Source organism: Dromiciops gliroides, chromosome 1 (genome assembly GCF_019393635.1).
Source record: "Dromiciops gliroides isolate mDroGli1 chromosome 1, mDroGli1.pri, whole genome shotgun sequence".
Classification (NCBI taxonomy): Eukaryota; Metazoa; Chordata; class Mammalia; order Microbiotheria; family Microbiotheriidae; genus Dromiciops; species Dromiciops gliroides.
Window position 1 is genome coordinate 278,171,847 of NC_057861.1, and position 19,096 is coordinate 278,190,942.

At 35.7% G+C, this 19,096-nt stretch overlaps 1 protein-coding gene across 6 annotated transcripts in view; it reads left to right on the forward strand.

The window, feature by feature from the left end:
* Positions 1-19,096, forward strand: part of CSPP1 (centrosome and spindle pole associated protein 1) — a 133,498-nt gene that overhangs the window by 79,291 nt on the left and 35,111 nt on the right. For 4 of the 6 annotated variants that reach the window (XM_043981393.1, XM_043981402.1, XM_043981419.1 and 1 more), the window contains 3 exons: positions 198-324; positions 4,675-4,822; positions 17,408-17,560. In XM_043981393.1, coding sequence (XP_043837328.1) covers positions 198-324; positions 4,675-4,822; positions 17,408-17,560 — 428 coding nt within the window. The remainder of the gene's footprint in view (positions 1-197; positions 325-4,674; positions 4,823-17,407; positions 17,561-19,096) is intronic. The other 2 variants (XM_043981411.1, XM_043981437.1) reach the window with 1 other exon arrangement.

A 19,096-nucleotide genomic window follows, 5' to 3' on the forward strand; every position in this document is an offset into this window, starting at 1 on the left:
TTATCCTAGGCCTTTTGTTATTTCTTCTGTTGTCCTGAGGGATTTTTGGAGATGATATAATTGCTGTGTAGTCCACTGTTCCCTACCCTGAAGCCATCCCATTTTAAGCTTACCAAAGATTCCATGCTCCTTCAACATAGTATTTTGTTTTAATTTTCTAAATACATTTCACATTATTAATTAAATGTTTCAAACAGGAACAAAAGTATTTTGAATGAACTGAGCACTGTGGGTGATAGAACAAGAAAAGGACTGATTTTTGAAGATAAACCAAAGCCTACAAAGGAATCCGTTCAATCTTATCAATATGATTTGCTGCAACAGGTATAAAATAGGATAAGTATTTCAAAGTACATATTGGGGGATTATTTGAGAAAATGTAATCAATTCATATTTATTCTAAAACTCTGTCGGATTGTCAGCATTGTATATTTGCCAAGAATTCTCTAAGTGTTTTTGACTTAACTATTTTCAGTGTTCAGGCAAACTAGACTTTACAACTGCTGATTTGTTTCATGTAAGTGAGCACATTATCCTTTTAGGAATCAAAATGCCCTCAGACTTTCAAAATGTTTTGTTTAGGAGAAAATTCTTTTTAAATTAAAAAATAGTTAAGCTAAAAATTCAGGCATAGTCCAGGTGATAAACCTAGTTTATTTTTCTAGTTCCATAGTAATAGCAAAATTAAAGATCTTCTTAATGACCTTATGGACTAGGTTGTCCATTATTAAATATCAGAGAGTACTCCCTACTACAAAACAGCATGTTTAAAATGCATATGAATATCCTACCCAGTGTCATTAATTGGTTTCACAAAAATACAACTTTTAGTTGAATCATTGTTGCTGGGGGCAGTTGGACTACTGAGACTGTATGAGGAGGGCAGGATTGTTTGGTGGCATCAGAGGGGTCATTGAGGTTTTCTTTTGCTAGTCAGCAGAATTGGGGGAAGGGAAACAACCAGGGAGAAGGAGAAGTCTGGCTCAGATTTGGTGCATTTACTGACATTCAGGAAGGAAACATGCAGAGAAGAGCTAACTTTACCTAACACAATCATCTGTCTCCTGATTTAAAATCTATTTTGGTGAGAACTTTTAGATTCTTGAGTAACATTTCTCAGTATCATTTATGTTAAGTGTTTTACATTTCTCTTTGTCATTTAACAGTCTAACTAAAGAACACAGGCATTTTCTTAGTACTATTATTGAGATGGGGGGATTTCCGGCAATTGGCTGAAGGATGTCTTAGCAAGACTTACTTTAGGGTAGAACTTGGTTATAATTTATTAATGGTATTTTTGTTCATTGAAACTAGTTAGAGCAGCTTCATATGGACTATGTTTGTTTTCGTCTTGAAGGTTGCTTTTAAAAAATAACATACTTATCAAGTTATTTTAAAAAAAGTTATTATGGTAGATCATACCCATTCGTTTTTTACAAGGACGTGAGTAGTTGAAAATCTGTATAATTTGGTTCTTCAAGCATCTGTGCTATGCTGTTGTCCAACTAAGGTCCTGGACTTCATGTAAGTTTTTTTTCCCATTTTTTGCTTTTGGTTTTTTGCTGAGGCAATTGGGTCACACAGCTAGTAAGTGTCAAGTGTCTGAGGTTTTGAACTCAGGTACTCCTGAATCCAGGGCCAGTGCTTTATCCACTGCACCACCTAGCTGCCCCTTCATTTGCAATTACATGTAAAGGTGGTTTTCAACATTCGTTTTTTTTTTTTAATTTAAAAAAATTTTTACCATTTGTTTTTATAAGATTTTGAGTTCCACATTTTTCTCCCTTCCCTCTCCCATCCCCAAGACAGAAAGCAATCTGATAAAGGTTATGTATGTACAATCACATTAAACATATTTCTGCATTAGCCATGTTTTGAAAGAAGAATCAGAACAAAAAGGAAGAACCTCAAAAAAAAAAAAAAGTAGAAATACTATGTTTCAGTCGGCATTCAGATCCCACAGTTCTTTTCTCTGGATGTGGAGACCATTTTCCATCATGAATCCTTTGGAATTGTCTTGGATCATTGTATTGCTGAGAAGAGCCAAGTCTCTCATAGCTGATCATCACACAGTGTTGTTGTTACTGTGTACAATGTTCTCCTGGTTCTGTTCACTTTGCTCAGCATCAGTCACTTAAGCCTTTCCAGTTCTTCATTTACTCTATATTCATTTCTATGAGCCCTTGTACAGCTCTTTGCTATTGAGTCTACTACTCTTGGGTCAGCTCAGTTGAACCTCTTCAAACACAAGTCTTGATGCTGGTATGGCCAGTGTCTATAAGAACTATTGAGGTGGGGGCGGCTAGGTGGCGCAGTGGATAAAGCACCGGCCCTGGATTCAGGAGTACCTGAGTTCAAATCTGGCCTCAGACACTTGACACTTACTAGCTGTGTGACCCTGGGCAAGTCACTTAACCCCCATTGCCCCGTAAAACCAAAAAAAAAAGAAAAAAGAAGAAGTATTGAGGTGGGCAGCCAAGATCAAGGTGCATGGTATTAGAGACAGAGGGCATAGGAATAAGGTAATACAGTGGATTGGGAGTGTAGCAATAGGCTTGGGGCATTGAAACAAGAAGCTCCAAGGAGGAGCAGGGAAATAGGGAAATGGAATTTGGAGGAGTACTGACCGGGGATGGGGTAAGAACCTTGATATTTGACCCTTATCAGAAGTATTCTAGCTCATGTCCAAGAATTGATTTGTTAGGGGATAAAATAGACACGGTTCTACTATTTTTTTTTTTTAATATTAGTACTGGACTTGAATATTGTAACATATTTAGAAGTAGCTATTTAACAGGTGACCCTTGATTTACTTTCCACAAGCTAAAAACTTTCCTTCTAGCTATAGTCTTCTCACTTCCATGCATCCATTTAGACAGTTTTATTCTTGAATGTGGTGATTCCAGGATTCATTTGTATGTATGCTTTCTTAGAGCTCTTTGTCTAATTATATGAGGAATCCTGTTCAGCTTATATAGGTAGTCTCCAACTCAGGAACAGTTTGTGTTCCTAAAGTTTCTTTTAAAAAAATTATGCTGAATTTAACAAATACTTCAAAAAGAGAATATTTCTATATTTAAAATATAACCAAGAAAGAGGATTAATATGTGAAGCTCTAAATTTTTGTTATGCACCACCTTGATTTTTTTTGGGGGGGTGTAATATATATATTTTTTTTAAGTGAAGCAATTGGGGTTAAGTGACTTGCCCAGGGTCACACAGCTAGTAAGTGTTAAGTGTCTGAGGCCAGATTTGAACTCAGGTACTCCTGACTCCAGGGCTGGTGTTCTATCCACTGCACCACCTAGCTGCCCACCACCTTGATTTTTAAAAAACAGTGTATAATAAATGAAACATGTTACTTTCAGAGCTGTCCTGTATGCGTGTGTTTTTTTTCTATTCCTGAATGATTTTAATGATTCATATATGATTTTAAAATGTCGAACTTTCTTATATTGGTTAGAGAGATTGTTATAATTATTTTTGCTATTTACATAGTCTGAGATTATGATGACCACCTCTTATGCTTTTGTTTTCCTGTGAATGTCCTCTTGTTCCCTTCTGTGCACTTTTTTTTTTTTTGGGTGAGGCAGTTGGGGTTAAGTGACTTGCCCAGGGTCACACAGCTAGTAAGTGTAACGTGTCTGAGGTCGGATTTGAACTCAGGTCCTCTTGACTCCAGGGCCGGTGCTCTATCCACTGTGCCACCTAGCTGCCTCTCCTTCTGTGCATTTTTATTTTAAATTTTTTTTTTTTTAGTGAGGCAATTGGGGTTAAGTGACTTGCCCAGGGTCACACAGCTAGTAAGTGTTAAGTGTCTGAGGCCGGACTTGAACTCAGGTACTCCTGAATCCAGGGCCGGTGCTTTATCCACTGCGCCACCTAGCCGCCCCAGCCTTCTGTGCATTTTTAAAGATAATTCAAGTGACTGCTCTTTTCCTTTTTTTTTTGGGCAACACTGTTGCTAGATTCTCTTCTACTTCCTCTTCCTCTTCACCCCATACCCTCTCAGTTAAAAAAGGGGGAAATTCAACAAAAAAATGTAACAAATAAACAGTAGTTCAGGAAAACAAATCCAGAGTTGTCAAGTCTAAAATTGTGTCTTTTTCTATATCTTGGGTATAATGCCAAAGAAACAATGGCCAATGGGGTCTCCACATAGTCTACAAATAACCTTCTTAATTGATAAGGTATCTGAAATAGTACCAGTAGTACCTCTGAGTCCCTTACTTCTCTGATTTCTGAACCTGAGTCCAAGCTTGGAATCTTTCTGAATCCTTTGGTATCTTGCAAGGAGCTCCAGGAGTCGTGTAGAGAGGATCTGGGAACTACTGGGCTTCCAAGGCAGTGTAATTCAAAGAAGCTAGACAGGAGTATCTAGAGCTTTCACAGAAATATTCCAGGAGAAATAGATAGGGCACGATAGGTAGGCTCTTGAAATTTTAGAAGGAGAATGTCTTAGATGGGATAGGATTATTATTGGTGGAGAAATTAATGACAGGAGTATGATGAATTTTTGTGAATTAAATACCTCTTAAAAAGAATTTGCTAGGGTTTTTTGGTTTGTTTTGCTGCAGTGATTTGGATAAGAAGTAAAATTAATAATGGTATCACTAATCTTGATTGTGTCATACTGGCAGTATAATATGGTAAATTGTTGCTCATTGTGTTAAGATACGGGAAAGAGAAGCAAGACGGAGGAAAGAGCGAGAGGAAAAAGAAGAATATGAAGCTAAACTTGAAGCTGAAATGAGAAGTTACAATCCCTGGGGAAAAGGTGGAGGGGGTGCTCCACTCAGAGATGCCAGAGGAAACCTGATAAGTATGTTGGCTTTCTTGTCTTTCTCTTGGAGAAAAAAAAAATGATTCTTTCTACTCTTTATTTTGGGAGAGAATTAGGAGGGAGGGCACAATATTCTGAACTGATTCTGTCTCTTTCATTAAGTAAATGTATTTTATTGCCATTCTTATGTTATCATTTTTAAGATAGAAGGGTAACTTAATACTACTGAATTTTAAGATAGGTATCGTATTATTGGAATAAAAACTTCTAAGTAATTTGAAAATTAAAAAATTTATATAGACTGGTAGGCAAATTAAAATTAATAGTTTTATTAGAAATTTGCCTTATATTTTATTTCAGAATTTTAGGGTTTTTTGGATTCTAGTCTTAATAAGTCTTTGGTACAGTAATACTTATTATATGGCATAGTAGTGAAACTGAAATTATCTAGGGTAAAAAATGCTTTTCATATAGTGTGGGAAGCTGGCTTAAAGTATTCTATTTTTAGTTCTGCACATGAAATAAAAAAGTTAATACAATCTGATTACTTTAGCCTCAAATGAAACAAATTAAAACCTAGAGGGAAAGTTGTTATATTTAAATATATGTTATAATTGGAAATTTAAGAAGGGAAAAATGTTCTAAAATTGGTAAAACAATTAGAAAATACCTATTAAAGTAAATGACAGAAATGTTCATCTTAATTTGCCTGTTATTCCTTAACTGGTAGAATAAGTCTATAGTTTTAGAATTTTTTGTCAGTAATACTGACTTTGTGAGTCAAGGATGGTAGTTATTTGAGGGTACCTTAGAGTTGTCTGGTTTCTAGATAATTAAGGATGTTAACTTATATCTTGTTTTGATTTATATTAATGATGGCTTATTTTTTTTTTAAGTAATAAATTCCAAAACTGATATAATAACTCACCTTCTCCTAAGGTGATCTTGGATCATCACCTTGTTCATGTTTTGGAAATCTGTTATTCCTGGTCTAGAATAGCTTTTTACAACTTTTTAGCCCTCTTGCAAGTTAATATCTAGTGCAAATAATAGGATAAAATATTCTTTATATGGGGGCAGCTAGGTGGCGTGGTGGATAAGGCACCAGCCCTGGATTCAGGAGGACCTGAGTTCAAATCTTGCCTCAGACACTTGACACTTACTAGCTGTGTGACCCTGGGCAAGTCACTTAACCTTTATTGCCCCGCCAAAAATAAATAAATAAGTAAATAAATAAAATTCTTTACACACTTGATAGAAATGGTTGGGAAATTTCAGGATTATGGCACACATTGTAATTCTTATTAACTATTGGCCACATTGATATACAAAAGATTTAATAGTAAAATGTTAAAATTCCAAGAATAAATAATTTCCATTTCTAACATTAGTAATATTTTATAACCTCAAAAATTGTAGGCCATGTTGTTCTCGGTTCTTTGGACTATAATTCAAGAATTCAAAGGATTGGAGAGGTTACTGGGCTCTCTCATCCCCAATACTTATCAGCAAATGCCTTCTAAATCAATTTATTTGGCAAAAATTATATTTATTCCACCAAAACATGATAGTAAAACTCAATTCACAAATCACCCGTATGTTCTACCCAATGGTTGAAGGATTTATATTTACAGTTGGCTGAATCTTGGATGAAAAGCAAGTGGGGGGAATGTGAATGCTGCCAAGGCCTTCTTGAGTAGGTTTGTTTAAGCTGATCCAAGTGCCAGCATCTATATAAAGGTTGCAGGATTAATATTTATTTATTTTGAGTTAAAAAAATCTTTTTTTTTTAACTAGCATTCATTTTCTTTCCCTCCTACCTCCCTCTCACTGGAAAAAAAATCAATAACAGCCTTGTAACAAACATACATAATTAAGTAAAACAAATTCCCACAGTGATCATGAGTTCAGAAATGATCAGGATGAATCAGAATGACTTTAACTCTTACCTGGGGGCGAGTAGAACTTTTTTGTATAAGTTATTCAAAAAGAAAAAAAACCACTTGCTTTTAGCATGCAAATTTTTAAGAATATAAATGGTTAGTTTTAAAGAAATCCATTAACTTTTAAGACTGCAAGCAAAACTGATTACTATAAACTGTACTTAACAGAAACCATTTTTTTTTTTTTTTGCTTAAGAAAGAAGTCTCTCAGAATGAGGTGGGTTGCACTTCCATGGCAGGAATGCTAAACCTCACTTCTAGAAGTAGAACTTCATATATCAATAGTACCTGAAATTCTGTGATGTGGGTCCTATTGCTCAAAATAAGGTAATGGTGAATGAAAAAAGTCACCCAGGGCACATTTTGTGAATTTACAGTAGACATTTATAGTTATGGCAATATTTAATCCATCCCACTGAAAACTCTTTTATGATGACAGATTATTAGGGGAAAGATTAAAAATCCATGTTATAGGATTTTATGGCTTCAGTTCTCATATTTTGAACAGTATTAGTTTCTGCCATTTGACTTTTCTTTCAATTCCTGTTGTTTTCATCTAGCTTTTATATATATATATATATACACACACACAGATATACATACACATATCTTTTTTAATTAAAAAGTTTTGGGGGGGTGGGGCAGTGGAGTTAAGTGACTTGCCCAGGGTCACACAGCTAGCAAGTGTCAAGTGTCTGAGTTCAGCTTTGAACTCAGGTCCTCCTGAATCCAAGGCTGGTGCTTTATCCACTGCACCACCCAGCTGCTCCTGACTTTTAGATTATAAAGGAATTTAGTTATAATTCAGTATTCTTTCCAAATTCCTCCTCAAAGAAAAAAATTTTATAGGGAGAGTAGTTGAAATGAGATGTCAGTTAACTTCTACTTATAAGATATAATTATTTTTCAATGTAAAAATCAGCTTGTGCTTTGGGAACATAAAATATAGGTCTCTAGATTTCCAAAATAATTCAGCAACTCCTGTCATATGTCTCTTAAAGCCAGCAGACTTTAATAGACATAGCCATTTCCTTCTACCACTGGTGATTTCTTTTACTAAATCACAAGAAAAACCATGAGTGTTTCAAAAACATTCTCTCCCACATTTTACCTTTTAAATTTGGTTGCTGTAAATTTTGTGGTGATGAAATATGTGTTCAGATTTGAAAAAAAGAATGGTAGAAAATAAAATTGGAAGCTAGGTACAGGGTAGAAAAGGGAAAGCAATTAAAACTTTGTTTTGTGTAACTTGGAGTGATTGAGGCCGTATGTTGAATATTGTTCAGAGAAATAGAATTTTCCCATTCTATGAAGTCTTTTAATTTTCTGCTGTGGTCTTTTTATTTTAAATTATGATAATTCTCATATCTACCAGTGATTCAATATAGACTAGTTTTGATTTTATAAGTTAGAAATATTACTTTTCGTTTCCAAGATTATATTCCAGTTGATATACCAAAAGTATGCTGTCATTTCCAAGCTTTGGTTGTATACCGGTTGTAGGTAGTAAGTCTTTGTTTTGTTGGGAAAGTACATTATATTTTCTTCAGTCATCCTGTTTGCCTTCCATTCAGTAATATTTTGGATGGTTAGTTTTGCACATTAATGGATAATCTTCAGTTGATTAATTAATTAAGAATTAACTATGGTTTCATTTTATCAATGAGTTTTCTTTTAGATGTATTTTAATTATGTATAGGCTGTCTGGTATTGTTCCAATAAGTTTTATATTAAAGAGGAATGAACTTTCTGTCCTGTATTTAAAGTGCAGGCTGGTTTCCCTTCCTGTGAGAGATGGTAAAGGAATGGATATATCAATCTGAAATAAAGAATACTACTCATGTAGCAAAAACTAGGCTCTTTAATGGAGGCAAGGGAATTCAACCTGGGGCCACTATGGAGCACCGAAGTACTGGAGTACCTGAGGAGTGGGTTGAGCGTGGGGGTTCTTACAGAATACCAGGGCAGAGGGAATGGGATACAATTCTTGGGACATGGAGCTACAGGCATATGGTGGGGTCGCAACATTCTTTAGAACCATGTCCAGAAGTTTAGCAGCAGGAGGTGTCCAAAGAAACAATTCCTTTTGGCTCTGGGCATAGTCTGCAGCATTTAACACTTCTCTACTATCTGGGTGGTTAGGAAAAATGAAATGTTCCTTTAACCAAAGAAAGAAAGCTTCAGTGTGGAAAAAAAAAATAAGCAGAAAGAGCTGAAGAGGTAGATGGTGCATCATGATCTGTATCAGGTAATTGGAGAGTAGAAGGATATCAGACAGAGAAGAAAGTGGGGGAGGGATTTATTTGATTTGAATTGAAACGGGTTAGAGGGGAACTTGGAGTTTTGCAAGCCAGTACTTTCTTGATTTTTTATAATACTAGAATCACCTTGATAAAGTTGCTAGAACCAACAAAGGGAAACTATTTTTATATCTAGTTTTTGCTAACTAAAAATAAGTGATTGTTGGGTAGAAGTAATGGTTACGTTGAGTAAAGCTACTGATCCTTGTAGTGATACAGGAAGAGGGAAACGTCAGGAGAGTGTATTTCATACTGCTTAAAGAAATTATGCCATGGACTCAATTCTCCAGGAAAAAGTCAAGCTAGGTGGGTTGGTAAATCCTAAGAAAGACATTCTGAATTCCTTTCAAAAGAGAAGGCGAAGGAGGAGGGTGGCAATGAAGGAGACATTTGTCTAAAGAGATTGATGTGCATGCCTAAAAAACTCACCAACCAAATTAGATTGAAAATAGACACATCCAGAAGATGGAGCAATGGCAACTAAGAGAATAAAGGCAGAAGTGCAGTGTGGTCTTGTTAAAATATTGTCAAAATAAGATGAGCTTGGTGAGGAAGGCTAAAGGCAATTTTAAAGTTCTGCTAGGGAAAAGAGATGCTATGAATAGCATCTAGCACTTTAGGGAGGATGATTGGATAATGATGATAAATGATAAAAGATGACATAGAAAAGGCAGCAGTGCTTACTTAGCTCTTTTTTACTTTTATTTTCTATGTGGATAATATTTAGAAGACACAGAACTAAAATAATTAGGGGGTTGAATACCAACATTTGTTGGGAGATACCAACAGAGTTTCTCACTGGAGAAGGCAATGACAAACCACTTTAGCTTCTTTGCCAAGAATACCCCATGGACAGTATGGTCCATGGGGTCACGAAGTATCAGGATTGTACAACAAGAGAGTATCTACCTGTCCTTGATGAGTTCAGGTCACTGAGGTGTCAGATGTATTACATGTGGTAAAATATGAAAGTTTATGATCTAATATCCAATTTTAAATCTCACATACAGATGCATTAATGGAAGAACCAGCTAATAGTTTTAATGTGGTTATATGCTTAAATGCTCTTGCTTTCTTGTTCATCAGTTTCCTCAATTTCTGCCATCTGTATCTTCATTTACTCAATCCTAATTTTTAAGCAAATATTTTCTTCAGAGAGCTTTTCCATTTGGTTTTTCAAACTGTTGACTTTTTTCTCATGACTTTCCTGCATCACTCTCATTTCTCTTTCTATTTTTTTCTCTACCTCTCTAACCTTATCTTCAGAGTCCTTTTTGAGCACTTCCATAGCCTGAGACCAATTCATATTTTTCTTGGAAGCTTTGGATGTAGGAGCTTTGACTTTGCTGTCTTCCTCTGAGGGTGTATTTTGATCTTCCTTGTCACCAAAGAAACTTTCTAGGGCCAGCATCTTTTTTCTGTCTGCTCATTTTGCCAGCCTATTTATTGACTTTTAACTCCTTCTTAAAGGGGGGCACTGCTTCCAGGGTGCACTGCCTGAAACTTTTGGGTGTCAGGTGGCACGATTTAAGGTGTCATGAAAATTGCTAAATCTGACAAAGAAAAACTAAGTCTCCAAGCCATAGAGACATAATCACCATGATCAAGATCATGAACATGGTTTGTGGAGACAGGGACATGGTTAACTTCTTGCCTGGCAGGCAGCCAATTTGGTGATTTGGTCAAAATTGTCATCAAACAACTTATGTTTATGGTTCTCTAATGCTGATTGGCTCCTTCAACTTAGAAGATACTTTTTTTTTTGAGCAACAAACATTTATTTTATTTTTTCCAGTTACATGTAAGGGTAGTTTTCAACATTCATTTTCATAAGATTTAGAGTTCCAAATTTTTCTCCCTCTCTCCCTCCCTTTCCTCCCCCCCTACAAGATTGCAACCAGGTTATATATGTACAATCCATAAGTGTTCTTTTTATCAGTTCTTTCTATGGGGGTGCATAGTAAGCTTCCTCATTAGTTCCTTGGGATTATCATGGATCATTGCTTTGCTGAGAGTAGTTAAGTCATTCACATTTGCTCATTGAACAATACTGCTGTCACTATGCACAATGTCCACAAAGAATTGCTATAAATATTTTTTGTACAATTTTTTCCCTTTTCTCTTTTTCATGATTACTATTGTTAACTGTTTCCCTTCCTTCCATGATATTTATTCTATTATCCATCTTCTTTCATCCTCTCACTCTTCAAAAGGATTTGCTTCTGTCTGTCCCCTCCCCCACTCTGCCCTTCCTTCTTTTGCCCCTCTCTCTTTATCCTCTTCCCCTTCTATTTTCCTGCAGGGTTAGAGAGATTACTCCACCCAATTGAGTGTGTACATTATTCCCACCTTGAGCCAATTCTAATGAGATTGAGGTCTTTGAACCAATTCTGATGAGTGTTAGGCTCATTTACTGCCCAGATTAAATAGATTACTCCACCCAGTTGTGTGTGTGTGTGTGTGTGTGTGTGTGTTAGTCAGTCCTTGAGCCAACTCTGATGAGTTTAAGGTCTTTGAGCCTTTTCTGATGAGTGTAAAATTCATTTACTGCCCTGCTCCTCTTCTATCTTTTCCTCCACTCCATAAGCCTTTTCCTGTTTCTTTCATGTAGGATTTCACCTCTGTCCTTCCCCCTCCCCCAGTGCATTCCCCTCACTCCTCAGTTTCACCCTAAGGATGTCATCATGGGGCAGCTAGGTGACACAGTGGACAAAGCACCACCCCTGGACCCAGGGGGATCAGAGCCCAAACCCGGCCTCAGACACAAGACAGTCACCCACTGTATGACCCCAGGTATGTCCCCCAACTCCAATTTTTTATAGTTCTCTGGGGTCTTGTATTTGAAAGTCAAATTTGCCATTCAGTTCAGGTCTTTTCATCACAAATATCTTCTTTTTCATTAATGTCCCATTTTTTCAGCTGAACGATTATGCTGAGTTTTGCTGGGTAGGTTATTCTTGGTTGCAATCCCAATTCCTTTGCCTTCTGGAATATCATACTCCATGCCCTCCGGTCCTGTAATGTAGAAGCTGCTAGATCTTGTGCTATCCTGACTTGGGCTCCACAGTACTTGAATTATTTCTTTTTGGCAGCTTGCAATATTTTCTCCTTGACCTGAGAGCTCTGGAATTTGGCTATAATATTCCTAGGAGTTTTCCTTTTGGGATCTCTTTCTGGAGGTGATTGGTGGATTCTTTCAATTTCTATTTTAGCTTCTGCTTCTAGAATTTCAGGGCAATTTTCCCTGAGAATATCTTGGAAGATGATGTCTAAGCTCTTTCCTTGATCATGGTTTTCAGGTAGACCAATAATTTTCAAATGATCTTTCCTGGACTTCTTTTCCAGGTCAGCAGTTTTTCCCAGAAGATATTTCACATTGCCCTCTATTTTTTTATTCATCTGGATTTGCTTTATTGTGTCTTGGTTTCTTATAAAGTCACTGGCTTCCATTTGTTCAATCCTAATTCTTAGGCAATTATTTTCATCAGAGAGCTTTTCCATTTGACTTTTCAAGCTGTTGACTTTTTTCTCATGTCTTTCCTGCATCACCCTCATTTCTCTTTCCGTTTTTTCCTCTACCTCTCTAACTTTCTCTTCAAAGTCCTTTTTGAGCACCTCTATGGCCTGGAAGCTTTAGATATAGGGGCCCTGATGTTGATATCTTCCTCTGAGGATGCCCCTTGGCCTTCCTTGTTACTGCAGAAACTTTCTGTGGTCCTCACCTTTCTCTGTCTGCTCATCTTGCCTTTCTTTTACTTGACTTTTATCTCCTTAAAGTGGGGCACTGTTTTCAGGCTGCAGTATCCCAAGCTTAAGAAGTCCCAGGTGGTATGAATTAAGGAGGATCAGGTTCTTCACTCGCCTGGCCTGTTTCCTGGTCCTAGATGACCCCAGACAAAGTTGCTAATCAACCAGCTTTGTGTGTTGTGGTTGTCAGCTCTGAGGAGCCTGTGCCCCTCCCCCATCTGGGCCACTGCTACTCAAGCCTACCTCCTGGTTCCCAGAAGGGGTGAAAAACCCAAGTTCTGCCTCAGCACCAGCATAGACCCCTGTAGCCTACCCCCTGCCCAGGGCTCAGCCCTCTCACCAGACCGTGAGCTTAGTTCTAGACGACACTGGTATTTCAGGTGATTCAGAGGCTCTGGGGATCTCCTTCTCTGGTGAGGCCTTCTGGGACTGGATCTGTATCAAGGTGATTGTGGGGTTGGGCTCACCTCCTGTATTAGCACAGCAGCTCCCTCCTTCTGACCTTCCAAGTCATTCTTGGTTAATAGATGATTTCAGCACATTCTTCTGTGAGTTTTGCTGCTCCGGGGATTTTCCTATGGCGTTATTTGGATGTTTTTTGGAGCGATTGTGTCATGAGCTCGAGAGCTCACTGTCTTTACTCCAACATCTTGGCCCCGCCCCGGAAGCTTCTAGAAGATACTATTTTTAGCACCTTGGTTGAACATGTAACCACAATGGAGAGGGACAGTGGTCAAGAGACATGTTTACAAGGAAGCAACTAAAGAATATTTAGAATATATTAAGAACAAGTTACATAATATCTATGCTCTGTGCTATATTATGACTAACTCAAGAGATTAGAGAATACTTAAAATTAAGTGTATCACTTTTTTGTCTATTATACTGATTACTATCACAGTTAAATCACTTAATCACTTATATCTAATCTCACTCACAAAGGAGAGGCATATTCACCACTCCCCTGGCCTGTGCTCTGGTTTGCAAGCTACTACAGGCCTGCTTGCCCTCTGACCCCCATTTGTACCTTCACTTCAGCCGTGCTGGGAAGATCAAACCTTTAATTTCATAGTGACTCACAAGTGAAACACCTCTACAATTGTTACCCATAATACTGATATTCTTGTCTGATCATCATTTCCTATATTCCATCTCTCCTTGTGTCTCCTCAGTCTCAAATTTCTTAAACCTAATTTTTGGCCTCACTTTGACATGTCTCTCTACTCACCAGCATCCTTGTCCTATCTTTTCTTTTTTCAAACTCTTATCCCAAAACCTTAATTTTAATTAAACTTTCTACTGCCTTCTTCCTTGGTCCTATTGCTGCTTATCTCTTTCCAAATCCTAGCTCTGGGTTATTCTTACCATCTGCCTTCTCTCCTTCTACAAGTGTGCTGCTGAATGCAGAAGGAGAACTCCCACTATCATTATAGTTTTTTAGGGATCTCTCTCTCTTTCTTTCTCTTTCTCTTTCTCCCTCCCTCCCAGGTGTATCTTTACTACTGTAAGCCTTTTCTATAATTATCTCCTTATCCCACTTTCCTTAGCATCTATTTTAAACATCCTTTCAAGCCACATATACCATCTGTTCTGCTTCTTAGTCAATCATTAGGTATTTAATTCCTTACTATGTGTTAGGCACTAGGGAAACAAGAAGCAAGAAGGAAACAATCTCTACACACAAAGAGCTTACATTCTAATGGGGGAGACATTAATTATGTAAATATTTACAGCATAAATGTGAAGTGAGTAAATACAAGTACATAAAAAATAGTTATAGATTGGGAGGGAAGACACTAGCAGTTGGAGGGATCAGGAGAGTCTTAATCTAGAAGGTGGTTCTTGAACTATATCTTAAAAGAAGAGAAAGGATTCTGTGAGGTAGAAAGAGAGGTATTCCAGGTTTATCAAACACTGTACCTAATGTATTCTTAGTCAACCAAATTGTTTTGATGATTACTTCTTTTTTTTTTTTTTTTTTGGTGGGGCAATGGGGGTTAAGTAACTTGCCCAAGGTCACACAGATAGTAAGTATCAAGTGTAAGAGACTGGATTTGAACTCAGGTACTCCTGAATCCAGGGGTGGTGCTTTATCCATTATGCCATCTAGATGCCCCTGATTACTTCTTTATGATATAGTTTGAGATCTAGTACTGCCAAGTACTCCCTTCTTTTCCTTTTATTTTCATTATTTTCTTTGATATTTTGACCTTTTGTTTTTATTTTTTCTAGTCTCAATAAAGTAGTCCTTTGAGAATTTGATTGGTAGGGTACTGAATAAGTAAATTATTTGGTTAATACTGTCATTTTTTATTATATTGGCATGACCTAATGAACAATTTTTCTCTAGTTAGATTTATCTTTATTTGTGTTGAGTGTTTTATAGTTGTATTCATAAGGTTTTTATATACATCTTGGCAAGTAATCTCTTAAGCATTTTATATTTTCTTAGTTAAACAGGATCTTTTTATCTCTTCCTGCTGGATTTTGTTGGTGATATACAGAAATTTTGATGATTTATGTGTTTATTTCTCAACCTTCATCTTTGCTGAACTTGATGTTTCTTTTAATTTTTAATTGACTTTCTTGTGAGTCCTTTTGGTAAACCAGAATCATCATCTGTAAAAGTCAGTATTTTTTTTTACTCATTGCCTAAGTTTTTCCCCTCAATTTATATCTTATATAGCTAGCAGTTCTAGCACTACATCTAATAAAAAATGGAAATAAGGAACATCCTTCCCTCACCGTTGATCTTATTCAAAAGGCCTCTAGTTTATCTCCATTAGATCCTATTAATATTAAGCAAAGGTCCATTTATTTTGGTGTTTTCTAGTGTTTTTAAGAGGAATCTATTTTCTGTCATCAAAACTTTTTCCTGTATCTATTGATATAATCATATGATATTTGTTGTTTTTGTTAATAATATGATCATTTATGTTTATAGTTTTCCTAAGATTGAATCAGCCCTACATTCCTGGTATACATCCAGCCTGGTTGTTGTGTATAATATTTGTGATGTATTGCTTTAATCTCCTTGCTAAAATTTTGTTATTAAACTTTTCCATCCATGTTCATTAGGGATATTAGTCTTTAGCTTTCTCTGTTTTAAATCTCCCTGATTTAGAGAGTATTAAGACCATACTCGTCTCATGGAAGGAATTTGGTAGGGGCCCTTCTTTTTCTATTTTTAAATTTAAATTTAAATTTATTTTTCTATTTTTTAAAAACAGATTTTGTAGAAGTAGTTCTTTAAATGTTTGACAATTCATTTGTAAATGCAATTGATCTTCCCCCCCATATGTATAGCTTGTTCAATTTCTTCTAAAATTGTGTTCCTAGTCAGTAATTTGACATTGTCTTAATTAATTTTACTCTCTTTTTTGTACTGCCTCTTTCTGTCAACCCCTAGCTGTTCCTTGTATACTACTTTTTCAGTCCCATCTTTGTTCCTTTGAATAGACTGTATCCCCCATGCCTATAATGTACTTTTCCCTCACTTTTGCATTTTAGAATCTCTGTCTTCCTTCCAAATCATAGCTCAGCTGTTATATCTCACAGGAGACCTTTTGTGACATTTTAGTTGGGATTACTCTCAGCCTATGAAATTACTCTGTTATTATTTTGTATGTTATTTGTATATGTGTTGTGTCTGCTTAGTAGAATGAAAACTCCTAGAGGTCAAGGACTGTTTACTTTTTATCTTTGTATATTCCCAGACTATCAGAGTGCCTGGAACTTAGTAGTCACTTAATAAGTATTTATTGAATCGAAAAATATATCTGGACCATCATGGTCAGCCATTTCCACAGTTTATCATCCTTGAATCCACCCTGTCAGTCCAAACAGTTACTTAATTATTTTTTATCTGTCTTGCCTACCCCTAATGAAGGTTAACCTTTTCCACATGCTTTCTTCATTCCTGAAATACAAAGATTTTAGAAAAAATAATCGATATTTATCTGTGTACATATTGTATTTCTCTTGTTCTCCCTTGTATGTGTTGTATTTCCTTGCTCTTTGAGGGCAGAGACAATTTGGTCTTAGCATATCTAGCACCTCACACAGTGCCTTGCACATAGTGACCGCTTAACTATGGTTTGTTGAAGTGAACTGATCCATGTTTCCAAATCTTAGATTCCTATTATGTGATTATTATTTGTGTTAGGGGAAAATAAGTAGATAAGATAGATAGCAACTACATTCAGTTAAATTGTTGCCATTTTAAATTTATTGCTTTGTTACATATTAACAGATCATTTTTAATAGAATTACCAAATATTTAAGTAGCTATGTATAATTGTATGTAAAATAACTGTGTTGTTTATTTTTTATGAATATGCTATAATTCTCAGTTTCTCTACTAATTTACATTTTAAGGTTACAGAATCATTTCAGTTAAGATCTTCCTGTTAGCTTTGCTAATTAAAATAAAATTGCAGTGCAACAAAAAGTTATCACCTTTTCTTTACCATTATTCTGTCTTTTTCTTATTCCAGCATTTTATATTCTAATATAAGAATGGTCAAATATTGCTTATTTTTAAAAACACCTTTATTTGTACACACACAAATGTAGTAATCATAACAATTTAGAAATGTATTTTAAAAAATAAATGGCTTATTTTTCCCTCTTAGCTGATTTGAATAGGATGCACAGACAAAATATAGATGCCTACCATAACCCAGATGCAAGAACACATGAAGATAAAAGGGCTGTTGTCTCTCTAGATCAAAATTTAGCCACTACAAATGCTGAGAACCTAGAAGATTCTGCAAATACAAATTCAGGTTTTTAATCACATTCTATTTTATTACATTTCTAACGTATCATCTACCTTTCCCTCTTAACTATGACTGTTCTATATTATGTCCTAGTAAGACTCTTTTTACTCTTATGATATAAAACATGTTGACCAAAGCTATTTAAAACAAATTTTTCTTCATGTCTCTTTTTGTCTGTTTGCAATTAGTCTGCAGTTTGCTGCTTAATCCTTTAACTTGCTTCTTAGTTTACATGACTCTTGTTTGTTGGTTTTCCTTTTGTATGGAATGTTTGAGGTGGGAGTTTGGTTTTGGAGTAATATAGAGCCAGACTTGTAAATACCAATAATGTTATTATTTCATATTTACTTATTTGTATTACATATTCATATATTTACTTACTGATTTATATTTACTTTAAAAAGAAATGTTTTAAGAGACTGTGGCGTAGTAGTTGGAATCAGAAAAACCTGGGCTCAAATTCTTCCTCTGACACAATAACTCTGACCAAGGGCATACATATCACACTCTAGGGTTCTCTAGGCAGTTCCTTAAGGGTGTGAGTTGCTCCCTGAATCAGTGGAAGAAATCTCTGCATTGAGAATTTCTTACACAAATGAAATCATAGGTTTGAACCAAAAAATGGAATAAATATATCCTTCCAAGAGAACTATAAGCTCCTTGAAGACAGCCACAAGTTCAAGGTTGGGTTTTTTTTTTATCCCTAGTACCTAACATAGAGTCTTATATAGTAGTTATTTAATAAATTTCTACTAAATTATATTTTGTTTATATATATGTGTGCATATATATATATAAGCATATTCATATATATGTATACATTGATGTTATGAGGGTTGTTTAACATATGCTACTTAACATTCAGTTTTATACTGTTTCGAGTATAGTTAGAAGCTTTGAGGTGTCCAATTGACACAATAGAAAGAGTTGGACTTGGAGACAAGAGACCTTAGTGTGAATCCTGCCTCATTCCTTGGCCCTGTGTGACTCTTTCATGGCAAGTCACATAACCTCTTTCAACTAAAGTTTCCTCATCTGTAAAATGGGGATAAGAACAGCACCTACCTAATACGATTTTTGTGAGGATAAAATGAGATCATTTACATAAAGTGCTTTGCAAACCTTAAAGTGCTTTGCAAATACATTTTATTATTATTATAATAAAGGTAATAGAAGAAAGAAGTCTTAGAGAAACCAAATTAATAACCATTTAAAAGAGACATAGAAAGAAAGGATTTTTCCTAATATTTTGCTTTGAAACACTCATGAAAAACATCTCATTTTCTTTTTTCTCTAGCTTTAGCTGTCAGGAATAGAGAGTTTAAGAGGCAAATAGAGAATAATCTTGAAAATAATCCCCTTTGTTTATTAGAATGTCAACATTTATTTAGTGTTTTCTGTGTTCAAAAAAGATTACAAGGTGCTAAATAACTGTGATAGTATGAAATTATTCTTGATAATCCACCATTAATTCCTGCTGTATTTTTTTCTATTACTGCTAATAAGGCTGTTAATGAAACAGATTTTTATTGTATAGCCACA